This window comes from Vulpes vulpes, chromosome 1 (assembly GCF_048418805.1).
Source record: "Vulpes vulpes isolate BD-2025 chromosome 1, VulVul3, whole genome shotgun sequence".
NCBI lineage: Eukaryota > Metazoa > Chordata > Mammalia > Carnivora > Canidae > Vulpes > Vulpes vulpes.
The window spans coordinates 196,503,554-196,522,313 of record NC_132780.1 but is presented as its reverse complement, the minus strand read 5'-3'; the positions used below and the strand labels follow the sequence as shown (position 1 = coordinate 196,522,313).

General features: G+C 34.4%; 1 protein-coding gene across 5 annotated transcripts in view; it reads left to right on the top strand.

Moving 5' to 3' along the window:
• The window catches only part of REV3L (REV3 like, DNA directed polymerase zeta catalytic subunit), a 179,356-nt gene that overhangs the window by 76,911 nt on the left and 83,685 nt on the right, over positions 1-18,760 (top strand). For 3 of the 5 annotated variants that reach the window (XM_026005812.2, XM_072739059.1, XM_072739070.1), the window contains 6 exons: positions 97-201; positions 1,239-1,323; positions 1,409-1,557; positions 10,156-10,275; positions 13,872-14,109; positions 18,226-18,368. In XM_026005812.2, coding sequence (XP_025861597.1) covers positions 97-201; positions 1,239-1,323; positions 1,409-1,557; positions 10,156-10,275; positions 13,872-14,109; positions 18,226-18,368 — 840 coding nt within the window. Of the gene's footprint in view, positions 1-96; positions 202-1,238; positions 1,324-1,405; positions 1,558-10,155; positions 10,276-13,871; positions 14,110-18,225; positions 18,369-18,760 lie in introns of all 5 variants that reach the window. The other 2 variants (XM_026005811.2, XM_072739056.1) reach the window with 1 other exon arrangement.

Genomic DNA, 18,760 nt, shown 5'->3' with positions numbered 1-18,760 from the left:
TTTTAAGGCAGTATTTTTTTTTTTAAGTTTGAATTTTAATTTTTTTTTGAGAAAGTATTTTTCACTTTGACTCTTGACATATTGTTTTGATTATAGCTCAAATTGGTGGGAACCCTGGACTGCAGGCCATATGGGAAGATGAAAAGCAACGGCGAAGAAACCGAAATGAAACCTCTCAAATTAACCAACCTGAATCACAAGGTATCAATCTAATAGTACTCTGGTGATTTTTTTTTTTTTTTTTTTTTTTTTTTTTTTACGCTAGATACTCTAATGGAAAAGTTTTAAGCCATTGAGTTTTTATCTTGACATTAAATTTTACTTTTCAAATTGCCTTTAAGTGTTTTAGTTTATTTCCTATTGTCATTGCTCTGAACTGTAATTCTTTACCTCCAAAGTGTCACTGATTGTTCTCTCCCTTCACCCACATGCCCCATCCCCATAGAAATTAGCATCTTCGTTATCTTTCATTTTCACCTTGCCTTGTCTCTTGCTCACTTCTTTGCTCCTTTTTTTTCTAGTATGTTCTAGCCTTTTGTATTTCCAAATGAGCTAGAATACTCACAGAAGATATGAGTCCCAACTTAGAAAAACTATATTTTGTTCATTAAGCTTTGAAAACGTAACCCATGAAATACTGCCCTTAAACTATTTTCTGAACATGTCATATAAACTCTAATTTTGATCATCTTGTACAGCTCTGAAGAAAATACTCATTTTATGCATTATTAAATTCTGCTACATTCAAAAAATTTTTAAGGGCTTAAATGCTGTGAATACAATAAAAATTTTTAAATAAAAGTAAAAGAATCAAAGACATAATTCAGAAGGTAAATATATTTGAAAGTCCAATTAAAATTTTTATTATGTGTTAGACATTCAAAATGCTGTGATAAATTTTGAATGCCTTCTAAAATAGAAATGTCTTATAAGGGGAGAATTTCTAGGTTCAGAGTGTATGAGTGTATGATACATTTATAGGTAGGGAACAGTGTTTTTGTTTTAGGAATAGTTTATAATTATAGAACTTAATCTTGAGCTGACTTTAAGTACTTAATTTCATAGCTTCAATAACAACCATTTCTCCTTAATTTTATAATAGGCTACTTTTAGGTAGTATTATATGTGTCAAGAGAAAGATAGGAAATTGTTACCATTTTAAAAGCTACTCTAAGAGAAAGGAAAATACTTCGTTCATTTGTCATCTGCATTTTTTAATGCACTTTCAAAATTCAAAGATCGCAGGTTTGTGCCAGCAACAGAAAGTGAAAAAAATTTTCAGAAGAGACTTCAGGAAATTCTCAAACAGAATGATTTCTCTGTGTAAGTGGTTATTTATTATATCTCAGAACTAATTTTATTGCTTTGTAATGTAGTTTGTTATAAAGGATATGTTTTAATTAAGCAGAACATTATCAGGATCAGTGGACTACAGCGATGGATCTCAGGAGTTCTCCGCTGAGTTAACACTGCACTCTGAAGTTCTGTCTCCTGATATTCTTCAGTGTACACCAGCTAATATGGTAGAAGTCCACAAAGATACGGAGTTGAGCAAAGGTGAGGTTATCAAGTATACAGAGAAAAATAGACATCTGTATACCTAGCACTGAGATATTAGTATTTGGTTGAGTTAGTTAGGTTTCTTCAATTCCTTTACCTTTTCTTCATTTCTAGAGGCAAACACTATTCTGAAGTTGGTGTAAATTGTTATGATACATGATTCTATATTTTCTTATGTATGTGTGTCATTATATATACTGTTATTTTAGTTTTTTTTTTTTAAAGATTTTATTTATTTATTTATGAGAGAAACAGAGAGAGGCAGAGACATAGGCAGAGGGAGAAGTAGGCTTGCTGCGGGTAGCTGGATATGGGACTCATCCCAGGACCCTGGGGATCACGCCCTGAGCCAAAGGCAGATGCTCAACTGCTGAGCCGCCCACATGTCCCTATTCTAGGTTTTAAATTTCACAGAAATGGTATCCTTAAATGGTAAGTTAAGCAACTTGCTTTTTTCATTCACCCTTTTAAAAATAATTGAATTGAGGAGGCACCTGGGTGTCTCGGTCAGTTAAGCATTCAACTCTTGATCTCAGTTCAGGTCTTGATCTCTGGGTATGAGTTCAAGCTCCATGTTGGAGCCTATTTAACAAAAATAATAATAAAATTTAATTAATTGAGGTATAATTTGTATAACAGTGCACTCATTTTAAGTGTACAATTCAGTGATTTCGTAAGTTTAGTTATGCAGACATCCCCATAATTCAATTTTAGAACATTTCCTTCACCTCAGAAGATTCCTGTGTCTATTTGCAATCACATCAGTTCCCACCTCCAACCCTGAGTAAACATTTATCCACTTTCTTGTCTTCCAAGATTTGCTTTTTCTAAGGAGAGATCATCACCAATACCAAGGAAATACAAACAATTTTAAAAACTTACTATGATCAGCTATATGCCAATAAATTAGGCAATATAGAAGAAATGGACGCATTTCTGGAAAACCACAAACTACCAAAACTGGAACAGGAAGAAATAGAAAACCTGAACAGCCCGATAACCAGGGAGGAAATTGAAGCAGTCATCAAAACCCTCCCAAGACACAAAAGTCCAGGGCCAAATGACTTCCCAGGGGAATTCTATCAAACGTTTAAAGAAGAAACAATACCTATTCTACTAAAGCTGTTCCAAAAGATAGAAAGAGATGGAATACTTCCAAACTCGTTCTATGAGGCCAGCATCAGCTTAATTCCAAAACCAGACAAAGACCTCACCAAAAAGAATTATAGACCAATATCCCTGACGAACACAGATGCAAAAATCCTCAGCAAGATACTGGCCAATAAGTCCAACAGTACATTAAGAAGATTATTCACCATGACCAAGTGGTATTTATCCCTGGGATGCAAAGCTGGTTCAACATTCGTAAAGCAGTCAATGTGATAGATCACATCAACAAGAGAAAAAACAAGAACGATGTGATCCTCTCAATAGATGCAGAGAAAGCATTTGACAAAATACAGCATCCATTCCTGATCAAAACTCTTAAGAGTGTAGGGATAGAGGGAACATTCCTCAGCATCTTAAAAGCCATCTATGAAAAGCCCACAGCAAATATCATTCTCAATGGGGAAACACTGGGAACCTTTCCCCGAAGATCAGGAACACAACAGGAATGTCCACTCTCACCACTGCTATTCAACATAGAAGTTCCTAGCCTCAGCAATCAGGCAACAAAAAGAAATAAAAGGAATTCAAATTGGCAAAGAAGGAGTCAAACTCTCCCTCTTTGCAGATGACATGATACTGTATGTAGAAAACCCAAAGACTCCACCCCAAGATTGCTAGAACTCATACAGCAGTTCGGCAATGTGGCAGGATACAAAATCAGTGCCCAGAAATCTGGCATTTCTATACGCCAACAATGAGACTGAAGAAAGAGAAATTAAGAAGTCAGTCCCATTTACAATTGCATCCAAAAGCATAAGATACCTAGGGATAAACCTAACCAAAGAGGTAAAGGATCTATACCCTAAAAACTACAGAACACTTCTAAAAGAAATTGAGGAAGACACAGAGATGGAAAAATATTCCATGCTCATAGATTGGAAGAATTAATATTGTGAAAATGTCAATGCTACCCAGGGCAATTTACACATTTAATGCAATCCCTATCAAAATACCATGGACTTTCTTCAGAGAGTTGGAGGAATATTCCAACTTAAGATTTGGGTGGAATCAGAAAAGACCCCAAATAGCCAGGGGAATATTAAAAAAGAAAACCAGAGGGCATCACAATGCCAGATTTTAGGTTGTACTACAAAGCTGTGGTCATCAAGACAGTGTGGTACTGGCACAAAAACACACATAGATCAATGGAACAGAATGGAGAATCCAGAAGTGGACCCTCAGCTTTATGGTCAACTAATATTCAACAAAGCAGGAAAGACTGTCCACTGGAAAAAAGACAGTCTCTTCAATAAATAGTGCTGGGAAAATTGAACACCACGCACAAAAGAATGAAACTAGACATTCTCTTACACCAGAAACAAAAATAAACTCAAAATGGATGAAAGATCTTAATGTGAGACAAGAATCCATCAGAATCCTAGAGGAGAACACAGGCAACACGCTTTTTGAACTTGGCCACAACTTCTTGCAAGATACATCCATAAAGGCAAGGGAAATAAAAGCAAAAATGAATTATTGGGACTTCATCAAGATAAAAAGCTTCTGCACAGCAAAAGAAACAGTCAACAAAACTCAAAGTACAACCTACAGAATGGGAGAAGATATTTGCAAATGACCTATCAGATAAAGGACTAGTATCCAAGATCTATAAAGAACTTATTAGACTTAACAGCAAAGAAACAAACGATCCAATCATGAAATGGGCAAAAGACATGAACAGAAATTTCACAGAGGAAGACAGACATGGCCAACAAGCACATGAGAAAATGCTCCGTGTCACTGGCCATCAGGGAAATACAAATCAAAACCACAATGAGATCCCATGTCACCCCAGTGAGAATGGGGAAAATTAACAAGGCAGGAAACCACAAATGTTGGAGAGGATGTGGGGAAAGGGAAACCCTCCTGCACTGTTGGTGGGAATGTGAACTGGTGCAGCCACTCTGGAAAACTGTGTGGAGGTTCCTCAAAGAGTTAAAAATTGATCTGCCCTATGACCCAGCAATTGCACTGCTGGGGATTTACCCCAAAGATACAGATGCAGTGAAACGCCAGGACACCTGCACCCTGATGTTTATAGCAGCAATGTCCACAGTAGCCACACTGTGGAAGGAGCCTCGGTGTCCTTTGAAGGATGAATGGATAAAGAAGATTTGGCATATGTATACAATGGAATATTCCTCAGCCATTAGAAACGACAAATACCCACCGTTTGCTTTGACGTGGATGGAACTGGAGGGTATTATGCTGAGTGAAATGTCAGTCGGAGAAGGACAGACATTATATGGTCTCATTCATTTGGGGAATATAAAAATTAGTGAAGGGGAATAAAGGGGAAAAGAGAAAATGAGTGGGAAATATCAGAGAGGGAGACAGAACATGAGAGACTCCTAACTCTGGGAAACAAACAAGGGGTGGTGGAAGGGGAGGTGGGCGGGGGGTGGGGATGACTGGGTGTGATGGGCACTGAGGGGGGCACTTGATGGGATGAGCTCTAGGTGTTATGCTATATGTTGGCAAATTGAACTCCAATAAAAAAAATTATTATAAAAAAGGAAAAAAGATTTGCTTTTTCTAGATAAACATATAAGTGAAATTACATAATATATGATCTTTTATGTCTTCTTTCATTTAGTGTTATATTTCAGGTTTATCCATATTGTAGTATCTATCAATATTTCATTTGCTTTTATTTTATTACCAGACAGTATTGCCTTGTGTGGATATTACCATATTTTGTTAATTTGTTCATCAGTTAATGGATATTTAAGCTGTTTAACTTTTGGCTCTTAAACATAATGCTGCTGTGAACACTTATATGTAAGTCTTTGTGTGGATGTATATTTTTATTTTTCTTTGAGAGACATCAAGAGTGGAATTGCGGGTCATTTGGTAAACTTGTACTTAACTTCTGTTTTCCAAGGTTACCACCAGCAGTGTGTGAAGGTTTCAGTGACCCTGCATCCTCACTAACACTTGTTATTTGTCTTTTTTATATAGCCATCCTCGTGCATGTGAAATGCCATCTCCTTATGGTTTTAATTATCATTTCCCTCATTACTAATGGTGTTGAGTATCTTTTATGTTAACATAACTTTGAAATCTGTCCTTGTTCATACATGTTTCTAGTTCCCTCATTTTAGCTGCTGATTAGTGTTCTTTTGTAGGACTAAACATGTTTAGCTGCTTTCTACAACTATTAGATAGCTTCCACTTTTGCACTGTTATTAATAATGTTATTTCTGTCATCTTGTGGCCAGTTTTCTATAGAAAATGTATAGAAGTGTAACTTGCGAGGTATTAACGGTGTAGGTACTCTCCCTAGATAGCATCTGTTCTCACAGTGTCTCTGTAATGTAGTTAGCTTATACACTATTGGTAAATAAAAGAATGGTGAAAGTTTTACTCCAAAGTCACATCGTTTCATATGCAATTTTTCTAGGCAAGTGGAACCAGAATAGCAGGAGTAGAATTACAGCTTTCAGCAGGAATGAAAAAGCCTCCTTTACCATATAGCTTTAGCAGCAGAGGCTTTTCTGACTATATTAAACTACAATTCAAAATGAGCATATATATCCAGGGCTTCCTCCCTCCCTAGAAGTTGCATCTCAGCATTGTGCCATCTCTGACTCATGGCAGATTGCACCTGAGGTTTCTAGGTGCATTGCTCACCTCACTGGCAACCTACTGGCTCAGAGTTCTACTTGCATTTGCTTTGTCTTAGCATCTGCCAGCCCCATTCTAATCAAAATGTATCCAGCATTTCCATGTTATTACTTCCTGTGCATTTTAATATTCACTATGACAGTCTCTAGCCACACTGGCCTCTTGCCTGACTGATCAGTTATCTCCTCAGGTACCAATTACTGATTTTATTAGTGTTCTGGTTACAAAGTTGCATAAGTTTTACTTTAACCTTTTTTCCTATATAAATCCTGTTATTTTTAGAGCTCCATTTTTCAGGTTTTGAAGTATGTTAATAATAAAAATAACACTTTATAGTAGTAATACCATATAATAAAATTGCTCTGTAAAATGATCATATCTAAGTTTATATTCCCATAGTGTACTAGATTATATTTCCCCTATATCCTCAAGAGCATTTGATAATATCAGATGTAAAAGTCTTTTGCTATTCTGATTCTTTGAAATGGTATCTCCTTAGTTTAATTTGTATTTCCTGATTACTGATAAGTTTGAGCATTTGTATTTTGTTATCTGAGAATTGCTTATTCATGTTCTTGGCTCATTTTCTGGTGGGTCCTTCCCTATAGTGATATAGTGCAAGTTTTTATCCCTATAGCTTATGTGTGCTTACAATTTGGTTTTTCACATTTAGGTCGTAATGCTTATATGAAATTTTACTTGTATATGAAATAAGGATCTAATTATATCTAATTTTTTAAGGAAGGGAGTGGGGAGGGACAGTGGAAGGAAAGAGAAAATCTTAAGCAGACATCCTGCCCAGCATGGAGCCCAACTTGGGCTTGATATCATGGCTTGAGCTGAAATCAAGAGTCAGACACTTAACCAACAGAGCCACCCGGGCACTGCATATTTTACTAACTAACTAGCTAGTAGTGCAGCATATTTACTACAAAAAAATTTTTTCCACTGCATTCTTCTACCTCAGTCATGTTCCCCTATATGTCAATATCATATTTTTGTAATTACTATTGATTTATAAGTATTGATATATATCAGGGACAGATCTTACCTTGTTCAACTACAAAATTGTCTTGTCTTCCCTTGATCTTTTAAAGAAGCTCTGCTATATTAATTTTAGGACCAGATTGCTCATTTCTGGGAAGAATCCTGTTCAGGTTTTATTGGGAATTTACTGAATTTATAGATTGATTTAAGAACATTTTTTTAATCTTTAATAAAGCCAGATCATCTCATCTATGAACATGATGTGTTTCTCATTTTACTTGGTCTTCTTTCATATCTTTCAATAGAGTTTTGCCATTTTCTTTGTAAAATGTGATCTTAGATATACTCCAGGTGCCTTGTAATTGTTGGAATTACAAGTTTATCTTTCAAAAATTACATCTAATTGATGGTATTTAAGAACTTCACTGACCTTTGCATATCAGTCTTATATACAGCAACTTTTATTAGCACTAATAGTTTGTCTTTTCTGTTGGATTTTTTTGTGTATAGAGTCATCATCTGTAAATAACTGTATTTCTTCTCTTCCCATCTTCATACTCTAAAAAAAAAAAAACTAAGGCACTGCTTAAGAACTCAGATAATGGTCTTTTTCCTGGCTGAAGGAAGTGCTTCTATATTTCACCATTACATATGAAATTTACTACAGGGTGTTGATAGACAACTTTAATTAGGTTAATATATTCCTATTTCTTGCTTACTATGAAATTTAGTTTTTTAAAAGGCATGAAGGGATATTAAGTTAAATTTTACTAGATATTCTTTTCTGGATTTATTGAAATGATTGCATCTTTTTCCTTTTACTCTGATAATGTAGTTACATTAAAATTATTTTTTTATTTCCTAATGTTAAACTATCTGTGCACTCCTGAAATAAACCTTTCTTTGTCACAATGTGATATTTTTAAATCATTGCTATATCTACTTTGTTTGGAATTTATTCTAAATAAATTTAGAATTTTGCCCCATTAAATGAGTTATGGAGTTTTCTATTTGAATCCTTCAAGAATTTTAATAATGTATAGAATCGTCAAATCACCACATTGTACACATGAAACTAATATAATACTGTATGTCAACTGTACTTCCTCCCCCCCCCCCAAAAAAACCCCTAGAATTTATAGATTTGTATAATCTATTTCTTGGAGATTTGATGTATCTCATCTATAAAAACATCCAGACTATAAATAGTTTCTTTTAGGTGAATTTTGTGTTAGGGAACGGAAAATAGGGGGGATTTTAAACTACTAATTGGATTTCCATTACTGTTGGAGGTCTACTCAAGATTTCTATTTTCTTTCATTCATTCATTCATTCATTCATTCATTCATTCATTTGAGAGAGAGCGTGTGCCTGAGCAAGGGCATGGGTGAAGGAAGAGGTAGAGGAAGGGGGAAAGAATCTCAAGCAAACTCCGCTCGCTGATTGTGAAGCCCAAGCAGGGTCCAGTCTCACAACCCTGAGATGACCACCCAAGCCAAACCAAGAGTTGGTCACCTAGCCTACTGAGCCATTCAGGCACCCCTCAAGATTTCTGTTTGTTTGAAATAGGTTTTATATCTATTTTCCTTAAGAAATTACCCATTTTATCTGATTTTTCCATGTTTTTGATGTCAAGTTCATAGTTTAGCATCTTTCTTTTATTTTTGGTACTTCCCCTTTTATTTCTAACATTATTTATGCCTTCTATTTTGTTTTGATCATTCCTGACAAGCTTGTCTATTTTATTATTAGTTTCTCAGAACCAGCTCTTGTTTTTACGGATTCTTTCCGTTATCTTTTGTTTGAGGATGAGCTGTTTTTCTCAGGTTTTGTTTGTTCTTTTGTTTTGATTAAATGCTCTTTATTAGCCCAATATGTCCTAAAATATGTTAAGAATACTTCTTCCTGGAGGTTTTCCTTCTTTTAAAAACCATTGAAAGCACCTAGTTCTTTAAAAGTCTGGAATATCAGAAGCAGAAAAAATAGAACTGTTTTCCAGTTAGCTCTAACTGACTTCCATTTCCTGCTATAGAGTTTTATTTCCTGTTTGCCTTTTGTCTGTCTCTCCTTTCACTAGATTATGAGACTCATTTTATCTATTCTTAAAATTATTTAATCCAGCTATTCAAATTAGACTTAGAAAAATCACATGTTGAAAGACAAATTTTTAGATCGTGAGTTGAAAGCCGAGAAATTTAAAATTAATTTGTCATTTTTAAACCATAGAGAATAAAGAATTGTACTACTCTTTTCCTTTTATATATTTTAATGTGCTATAGTTTTAATCAGAGTAATTTAACTATACAAATTAGGTAGGACCAAAGAGGCTAAAAAGATTATAAAATATGTAGTGATTTGCAGATTGGGAGGCTTGGAGGGTTTTTAAAGTTTTTTTAAAGATGTATTTATTTGAGAGCGAGTACATGCACGTGAATGTGAGCGAGAGGAAGGGGGGGAGGGATAGAAAGTCTTAGGTAGACTCCTCACTGAGCACAGAGCAATGCAGGTCTCCTTACAACCCTGAGATCATAACCTGAGCTGAAACCAAGAATCAGAAACTTAACAGACTGTATCACCCCAGTGCCGCTGGTTGGTTGGTTGGTTGGTTTTTTAAATTACTCCAAGTGACTGGTTAGATATTCCTGTGGCTTTTACTAAGTTTTATTACGTTCTTATTTATTATATATCACTAACACTTGAAGATTTTAAATAGGTTTGTATTATCATGCTTCCTAATTTACACAAATCTAAATAATAAATTTTAAATTTAAGTGATTGCTTTAATGTTTCTGTATTCTTTGTCTTCTTAAGGTCACACTGTGTACAAAGTAGAGGAAGCTCTCATTAATGAAGAAGCAATTTTGAACCTCATGGAAAATAGTCAGACTTTTCAGCCTTTGACCCAAAGACTGAGTGAGTCACCTGTTTTCCGTAAGTAACAATTCTACCATAAATTTTCAGTATATTTTAATCAATGAAAGTATGTTATGTGAGGCAGTATTTTTCCTTTGGTTTGAAGAGGCTAGTGTTACATGTTCAATAAATCCTTACTGTAAGTATAAAATAAAGCCTTGAATTAAATGAAGTAGCTTTGTTTTTTGTTTTCTACACAGCTTTTTCTAAAAAACATTTGTGAAAGAAAATAATCCCTCCCCCCCCCCCCTTTTTTAAACTATGGTTGGACGAAAATCCTATTGCTTTAGGGGGGAAATGCATTTGTTTTGACTTAAAATTCTCCAAAGTTGAGTATATTAATAAAATACCATAATTCTTTCTTGGTGAGTATCAGAAATTTCCCTGGACAATCTTTTTATGCCATTAATTTTTGGCTAATGTAGACCATGACAGTTATTTCTGCATGTCTTTACATTTCCCTAAATGCATTTTCATTAGCATCGTAAAGCATTTACTAGATTTCATTTCATTAATATAATCTAAATTATTGACATCTTTTTCAGAAATTTATTTAAAATTTCATTGCAAAAAGTGAGATGCCATTGAATTTCATGTCTCTTGTTTTGCTTGTTTTAATGATTTTGTTTCTTTTTTTGTAAACTATTTCTTCATTTTTATTGTATCAAATGAGAGATAGTATCATATGTGTTCTTAGCTTTCTACAGTGTCGTCTCTGTTATCTTCATTTTCACTTGAATGGAAAACAAATTGACTGACTAGGAACAATACCAAAATTATTGTATACAGTCCTATATTAAGAACATTCGAGGAATCCCTGGGTGGCTCAGTGGTTTAGCACCTGCCTTCCGCCCAGGGCATAATCCTGAAGTCCCGGGATAGAGTCCTGCATCAAGCTCCCTGCTTGGAGCCTGCTTCTCCCTCTGCCTGCGTCTCTGCCTCTTTCTCTCTCTCTCTCTCTCTCATGAATAAATAAATAACATCTTTAAAAAAAAAATTGAGACAGGAGTAGAAAACTTCTTTCCTTTATAAATGAATGGCAAATGCAGAAAGCAATGATCCAAAGAAAAAATAAGCAACTGAAAGAAAATGAAGGACATTTGACAAATGACAGAGAAAATAAATGAATTGAAAAAAAGGCTGAGAGAAACATATCCTTATTTCATTACATTAGGCAAATAGAATGTATCATCAGTAGATAAATTCCACGTTGCCTAAGGTTGCAAAAGTGCAATCTCAGTGTCAAAGACCTGAGAGTCAAATATCTATAATTCATTTGTTAATCTTAAGATTTTATTTATTCATGAGAGACACAGAGAGAGAGAGGCCAGAGACACAGGCAGAGAGAGAAGCAGGCTCTACGAAGGGAGCCGGATGTGGGACTCAATCCCAGGACCTCGGGATCACGCCCTTGGCAGAAGGCAGACGCTCAACCGCTGAGCCACCCAGGCATCCCTGCTAATATTAATCTTATTTTAAGAATAAAATAGGAGGGCAGCCCCAGTGGCTCAGCGGTTTGGCGCCACCTTCAGCCCAGGGCGTGATCCTGGAGACCCAGGATCGAATCCCACATCGGGCTCCCTGCATGGGGCCTGCTTCTCCCTCTGCCTGTGTCTCTGCCTGCCTCTCTCTCTCTCTCTCTCTCTCTCTCTCTCTCTCTGTCTCTCTGTCTCTCATGAATAAATAAATAAAATATTTTAAAAAAGAATAAAATAGGAAAAATGAACTGCAGTTTTAGGTTTAAGAAGAGCTCTTTGCCAAAATGGCTCTTTTAAGCAAATATCTTTATTTTTGCCTTATATTTGGTAGCATAATGTAAGCAGTTTCTTTAATGTCAATGAGGAAAACCTGAAAACGTTGTGTATTAGCTTTAAAAAAAAAAAAACTCAAAAAAAATAAAAATTAAAAAATTAAAAAAAAAACCTCTATCTTCATGGTCTTTTTTTTTTTTTTAAGGTGTATTTATTATTTTAGAGAGAGTGTGTGCACAGGGGGAAAGGAGCAAACAGGAAGATAAAGAATCTCAAGCAGACTCCTTGCAGAGCGTGAAGCCCAGTGTGGGGCTTGATCTCCCTATTCCTAGATCATGACCTGAGCTGAAACTAAGAGTAGGATGTTTAACTGACTGAGATCCCCAGGCACAACCCCCCACCTTTTTTTAATAATACCTTTTATTGAGATATTTCACATACCAGAAAATTTACCTTCTAATGTGTACAGTTTAGTGACTTTATTTATATGTTTATTTATTTATTTGAGAGAGAGAGAAAGAATGAGCACAAGCAGAGGGAGAATAGAGAGGCAGAGAGGGAGAATGTTAAGCAGACTCCCTGCTGAGCAGGGAGCCTGATGCAGGGCTCAATCCCAGGACCCTGAAATCATGACCTGAGCCAAAGGCAGAGCCTTAACTGACCGAGCCACCCAGGCACTCCCAGTACATTGATTTTTATCATGTTGACAGAGTTTTGCAATTCCAGGACATTTTTATCACCCTAAAAAGCAATCCCATAGCCATTAGCAGTCGCTCCTCATTCTTCTGTCCTCTCAGCTCTTGGCAACCACTGATCTATTCTCTTTTTTACTGGATTTACCTACTTGGGTCATTTCATATAATTGGAATAATATAACCTTTTGTTTGTGGCTTCTTTCACTTAGCATAATGTTTTCAAGGTTCATCCAAGTTGTAGCATGTATCAGTACTTCATTGCTTTTCACCACTGAATAATATTCCATCATATGGATATACCATAGTTCATTTATCCTTTCTTCAGATGATGGATATGTGAGTTGTTTACACTTTTTTGGCAATTACAAATGATGTTGCTGTAATTATTGATGTATAGATTTTTATGTGGACATGTTTTTAGCTATCTTGGCTATATACCAAGAGTAGAATTGCTATATCATACGGTAACTATGTTTAACATTTTAACAAACCATCAAACTTTTTTCCAAAGCTGCTGTACCATTTTATAGTCTGACCAGCAATGTAGGAAGGTTCCAGTGTCTTCCATTTTGTTGCCAATACTTAATACTTGTCTTTGATTTGGCAAGTGTAGTGCATATGAAGTAGCATCTCATTGTAGTCTTCCAGGTTTTTTAAGTAAAGCCCTCTTGTGTTTTTCAACAATAGATTTCATTTAGCCATCCTGTGAGCTAAATAAAACTTAAGTGACCATAAAGTGTTCATATGTATTGTTTTTAAGGCACTTCTTCCTTAGCATTAATTCATATATTTATCATGTATTTTAATTTTGTTTTGAACACTGTTGACCCTGTTTAGTTTAGTGCCTCCTCAAGCTTAATTGTGCAGTAAGAACTTGGACAGCTTGCTAAAATGCATGTTCCTGGGTCCTAATTTGGAAATTCTGATTCAAGAGATAGAGGATGGGTTCTGGGAATCTTCCTTTTAACAAGGACACAAAACCTTCTTAATGCAGAGTCCAAGGATAATCACACTTTGATAAAAGAGCTACATCAACACAAAAGTCTTTACAATAGCTGTATTCTTTCAGTATGTGCCAGGATCTGTTAATTTTTTTTTGTTTTGTAATTGATCTGAATTGTATTATTTAGAAAAGTTATGTGTTAGTGATGCTTCACTTGTTTTATAGTGGACAGTAGTCCTGATGAGGCTCTGGTACGTCTTCTTGCTGGTTTGGAAAATGATGGATATCAGGGGGGAAGAAATAGGATGCCATCACCATGTCATTTCTTTGGAAACACTAAAAATCCCCAAAATAGTGATGATGAAGAAAATGAACCACAGATTGAAAAAGAAGAAATGGAGCTTAGTTTGGTGATGTCTCAGAGATGGGACAGCAATATTGAAGAACCTTGTGCCAAAAAGAGGTAACTTTTTAGCTATTTCAGTTACTTTAATCATTTCCTGCTGTAATTATCACTGCTCTTTAATTAGAAATTATTTTTACTATTATTCATAATATAAATACCTTGTAAGCTAAATTGTCTTCTTTTAAATCCCTTTAAAGTAGTGCTTTGTTTTTCATATGGCATTAAACTTCATATTCTAAGCAAAATAAGATTTTGCTACACTTAAAAATATTAAATCTAGGTGTTTTTTTCAAGTTTTATTAAAAGATTAAACTAAAGTGGTTTTTTATTCAAGTTTTATTGAGATGCATTTGACCTACATCACTTTATGAGTTTCAGTTGTACAGCATAAAGATTTGACTTCACATACATTATGAAATAATGACCACAAAGAAGTTAACATTCATCATTTCATATAGATAAAATAAAAGAAATTGAGAGAAAAAAGGGAAAAAAATTCTGCTTGTAATGAGAACTCTAAGGATTCCCTCTAACAACTTTCCTTTTTAATCCTACAAGAATGGTAACTATAGTCCTCATCTTGTACATTATATCCATAGTATTTATCTAATAACTGTAAGTTTGTACCTTTTGACCACTTCCTCCAGTTCCCTCTCCCCCTTTAAATCTATAAATCTAACTTTTAGAAATTACAGATGTAGTATTAATATATGCGGATAATAAATGGGGCAAAGTAGAAGTGCCTCCTTATACCTGAACCTGAGGAAAAGAATGCCCTTTGAGAGTTAAACTGTTACAGGTTACAACAACAGTTACAGAATCAGCTTGAAGACAAGGAATAGCCTTTAGGTCTGATTAGACTGAAGAAATTAAATATTAAAAATAAGAGTCTAAGAAACAGACACCAGTGTTCTGGTTCATTTCTCAAGCTAAATGAATAAGATGGCTCTGTGTGTAGAAAAAGATTAGGTGTCTGAACCCAAAATAATGAATATATTTCTCCTTTAAACTTATACAGACAGTACTGAAACTTCTGAACTCTTTGTTTGAAATTTTCACCCCCAAAGTCATTTTTAAAGGGTGAAAGAGGTTAATCCATAAATGTGAAATATACATGTGGTATTTGCTCTAGTTTCTCAATACTGCTTAATATAAAAAATAAAGTTTCTTATCCCTTCTTTATTATCAGGGCATACATCAGAACCCTTCTATATTTTCATAGTATGCTCCTACAAAGAATTCCAATTTTCATTCTATGAGTGGAGAATTCCAAACCTGCAAAATACTATTTCATACTTTTCCTAGGTTCACGTATTCCGTTTCCTTTGCTGTAACAGTGATAATCATTCAAAGGCTCAGCCCTTGACCTTTGAAGAATTAATGCTACCAGACAGAATCAATGTTTGATTTCCTGATAGATTTGACTCTCAACAATGTCATAAAATGTCTTTAGTCCATATTTCCTATCTGTTAAAAAAAAAATTAGGTGAAAGACGTAAAATTTTCGTAGCTTTTCTGTAAGTTTTTTCAATTTTGTAGTATAAACTTAGTAAGTCTTTCCATGAAATATCCTACTGGAAAATGACTCAACTACATCTACCTATAAAATGGTTTTGTTCTTGTTTCTCTGTTCTAAATTCCCTCCCCTCCCCCCAACTTCTGGAAATTTGCAACTTCAGTGTTATATTTTACTTGCCCCCTTGTGTTCTGTCCTTCCATCCCACGTCCTTCCCAAGGTAATATCCTAGTTTGGGACTTCATTAATCATTTATCTGGAATACTGTGATTCATTTTTTAACTGGTCTCCTTGCCTCCAGTCCTTCTTTATAATAGGGGTAATAATTATGATTATTAAATAAACATTTTATGGGCACTTAGAAAAAGGAAGCAGAGAATATCAGGAACCTTCATTAGTCTCTATATCCTTTTTAGATATTGCTTAAGGGAATATTATATTGAGTCTTAATTTCAACCACACATTTAGTAAAGTCTTACATAAGTAACATCCTTGTAGATAAGAATATATACGGCAGTTGTGACCAATTAGATGAGTTCACAAGAACTTAAATGACTTTGCATTGCATTTAAAAACAACTTCAGTGCTTGAATGCTATGTATCATGCTAGGTTGGATTGAGATTGTCACAAATATTAGAGATTGGTAATTCATTGGATGACAGAATATAGATTCAAAAATACCTATAAACTAAGTAGGTGATGCCCAATAAAGTATAGAGTCATATGTTTAGATTCAGGCAGTCAGCTTTATAAATACAGACTACATAGACCTTCATTCTTGGCTTCACAATTTCTATGGGAACCATGGTTTTAGTTTATTAAGGGCATAATAAGTCTTTAGTGTTGTATGGTTGCCAAAATAGTGAATTTAATTATTGGCTACCAGCTGTACCTAGGATAACATTTATTCTAAAGATTTTGGATTTTATTAATGAAATAATTACAGTATTACTTGCTATATTTAAGTTGCTGTAATAAATTGGATCGCTTGTTTCATATTTAGCAGAGTATTGACTATTTGATATTTCTTTTTGATCTTGTGGCATTTCTCTTCTTATTTCCATTAGTTTTTCTCTTTCTTGATTATTTTATTTTGGTATTGTTTCTTTGATTTTACCTTCAATGTATCATTAGCATTTTTTTCTACAGTTTAGATATCTTGTTTAAGCTTTTTATACCTGTATTAAGTAGATACGCATTCAAATATATAAAATTCTTAGAAAGTCACTATCTACTTGTTATCAGTAGTGTCATTTTGTTTAAAGTAATAGGCATGGTTTGTCCCATGATTAATTAATGTTTATATGTTTATTGATTAGAACAATTTTGTGAAAACCATGCCCAAGTCAGCCTTGAGAAAACAAACCGTAACATTTCATAAATGCATATTAGAGATTAAAAAATAGAAGTATAGGGTCTAAAAAAGGAGTCTATTAATTGTATTTGGATGTTATATTCTGACCTGAGTACCATATTTTAAGAATCCTAAGAAAGGACAGGAAAGGGAAAGGAGAGGAAGAAAAGGATCTGTGAACACCGTCACTTTTAAAGAACAGGAGGAGGAATAGATGATATTTAGTGTAATTAGAGAGGAATTATGGAACAAATGAGAAATGCCTTCAAATATCTTAGAGTTGTGTGGAAAATAGACAGGCTACATATAGCAACAAAGGACAAAAACAGAAATAATGTGTGGAAGTTGGAAAGTTTTGTGTAATAAAGGAAGAAAATCACTAATAATTAACAGTAGAGGAGATTAACCTATGAGACAGCAAGCCTTTTGCACTGAGAATGTAAAAGTAGAGATTTTGTTATTTGTTAAAAATAAGATTTTTGCATTGAGTAGAAAGGTGGACTAGATGACCTCTAATAATTCTTTTGGGACAAATTGTGATTTTGTAAAGGCTAAATGGAGAAACTGTTGTATGTATAATTAAGGGACATTTTCAAGTTTTTGAGATGAAAGAGAGAAAAACTTAGGTATGGATAGAAGGTTAAGTTTGCCCATCCAGATAGAAAGGAAAGTATCAAGCTAGGACCTAGTGAAAAAATTTAAATTGATAAGAGATGAAACCTGAAGAGAGTATCTATCTGGACTTCACAGTGCATCTGAATTCCTTAGGAACCCGCTCATAGTCACTGCTGGGGTTGACTCAACACTTGTACCACTTTCTAGCCCCTCTCTGATCCCCGTTTTCTCTTTCAGCCTGACCTAAGTACCCACTTGCTTACCTCTTTGTTTTTTTCCAGTCACAATGTAGAGATAGTATATTTGTGGACACCTCTTAAAAATATACCGGGATGCCACCTTTTCAGAAGTTATTGGGATCTCACCCATGCTATTATATGTCTATATCTAATGATAGGATGAAGGGGAGACTATAAAGAAGAACATGATTAGGTACAATAATCCAGGATATTGTGGAGTTTTGGATACAGGAATGATGGTATCTTCTAGGTCACATGAAAAGAATTCTAAGTCTGTCTGCAATAACTTTTTATAGGACATGATACTAAAGCAAAATAAATCTGCTTTTCTTTTGAAAATTACAATTTTCAGATCTTTTCAATTTTACTATTATAACATCAAATTAGGCAAAATTTTTTAATCTTTTTTCTATGATCATAATCACTAGTGAATCTTAATATTCTCTAGATCACTGTGTAGAAATACCCGTAGAAGCTCAACTGAAGAAGATGATTCATCCTCAGAAGAAGAAATGGAATGGAGTAATAACAGTTTGCTTCTGGCCAATCTTTCTATACCTCAGTTAGATGGAACTGCAGATGAAAATAGTGGTAAGTAAACTAATATACTGAGGGCATTTCTTGATTTAGTGATTAAAAATGTATTTGATTTTAAAACTGTAATCACACTTATAAAATTGGCTAAGTGTGAGGCTCTGACAATACTATCTATTACATTTTGTCCTTCTCCAAGATTTTGTTTTTTTTAAAGAATGTGGATATATGATTATTTCTCATTTCTAAGAGGATAACATTTGTAAATCACTGATTTAAAACTTCATAAACTTTAAATAGTTTATCATGTTAATGTTTAAGTAGCATAAGAAACTAAGAAATATGCTCAGATGTTAACTAACTGGAATTTAAATAAAAACTTGAAAAAAATGCTCAGCTTATTTGAAGTGATAATACAAAGAAGCATATTTTATGAAAATTTTTCAAGC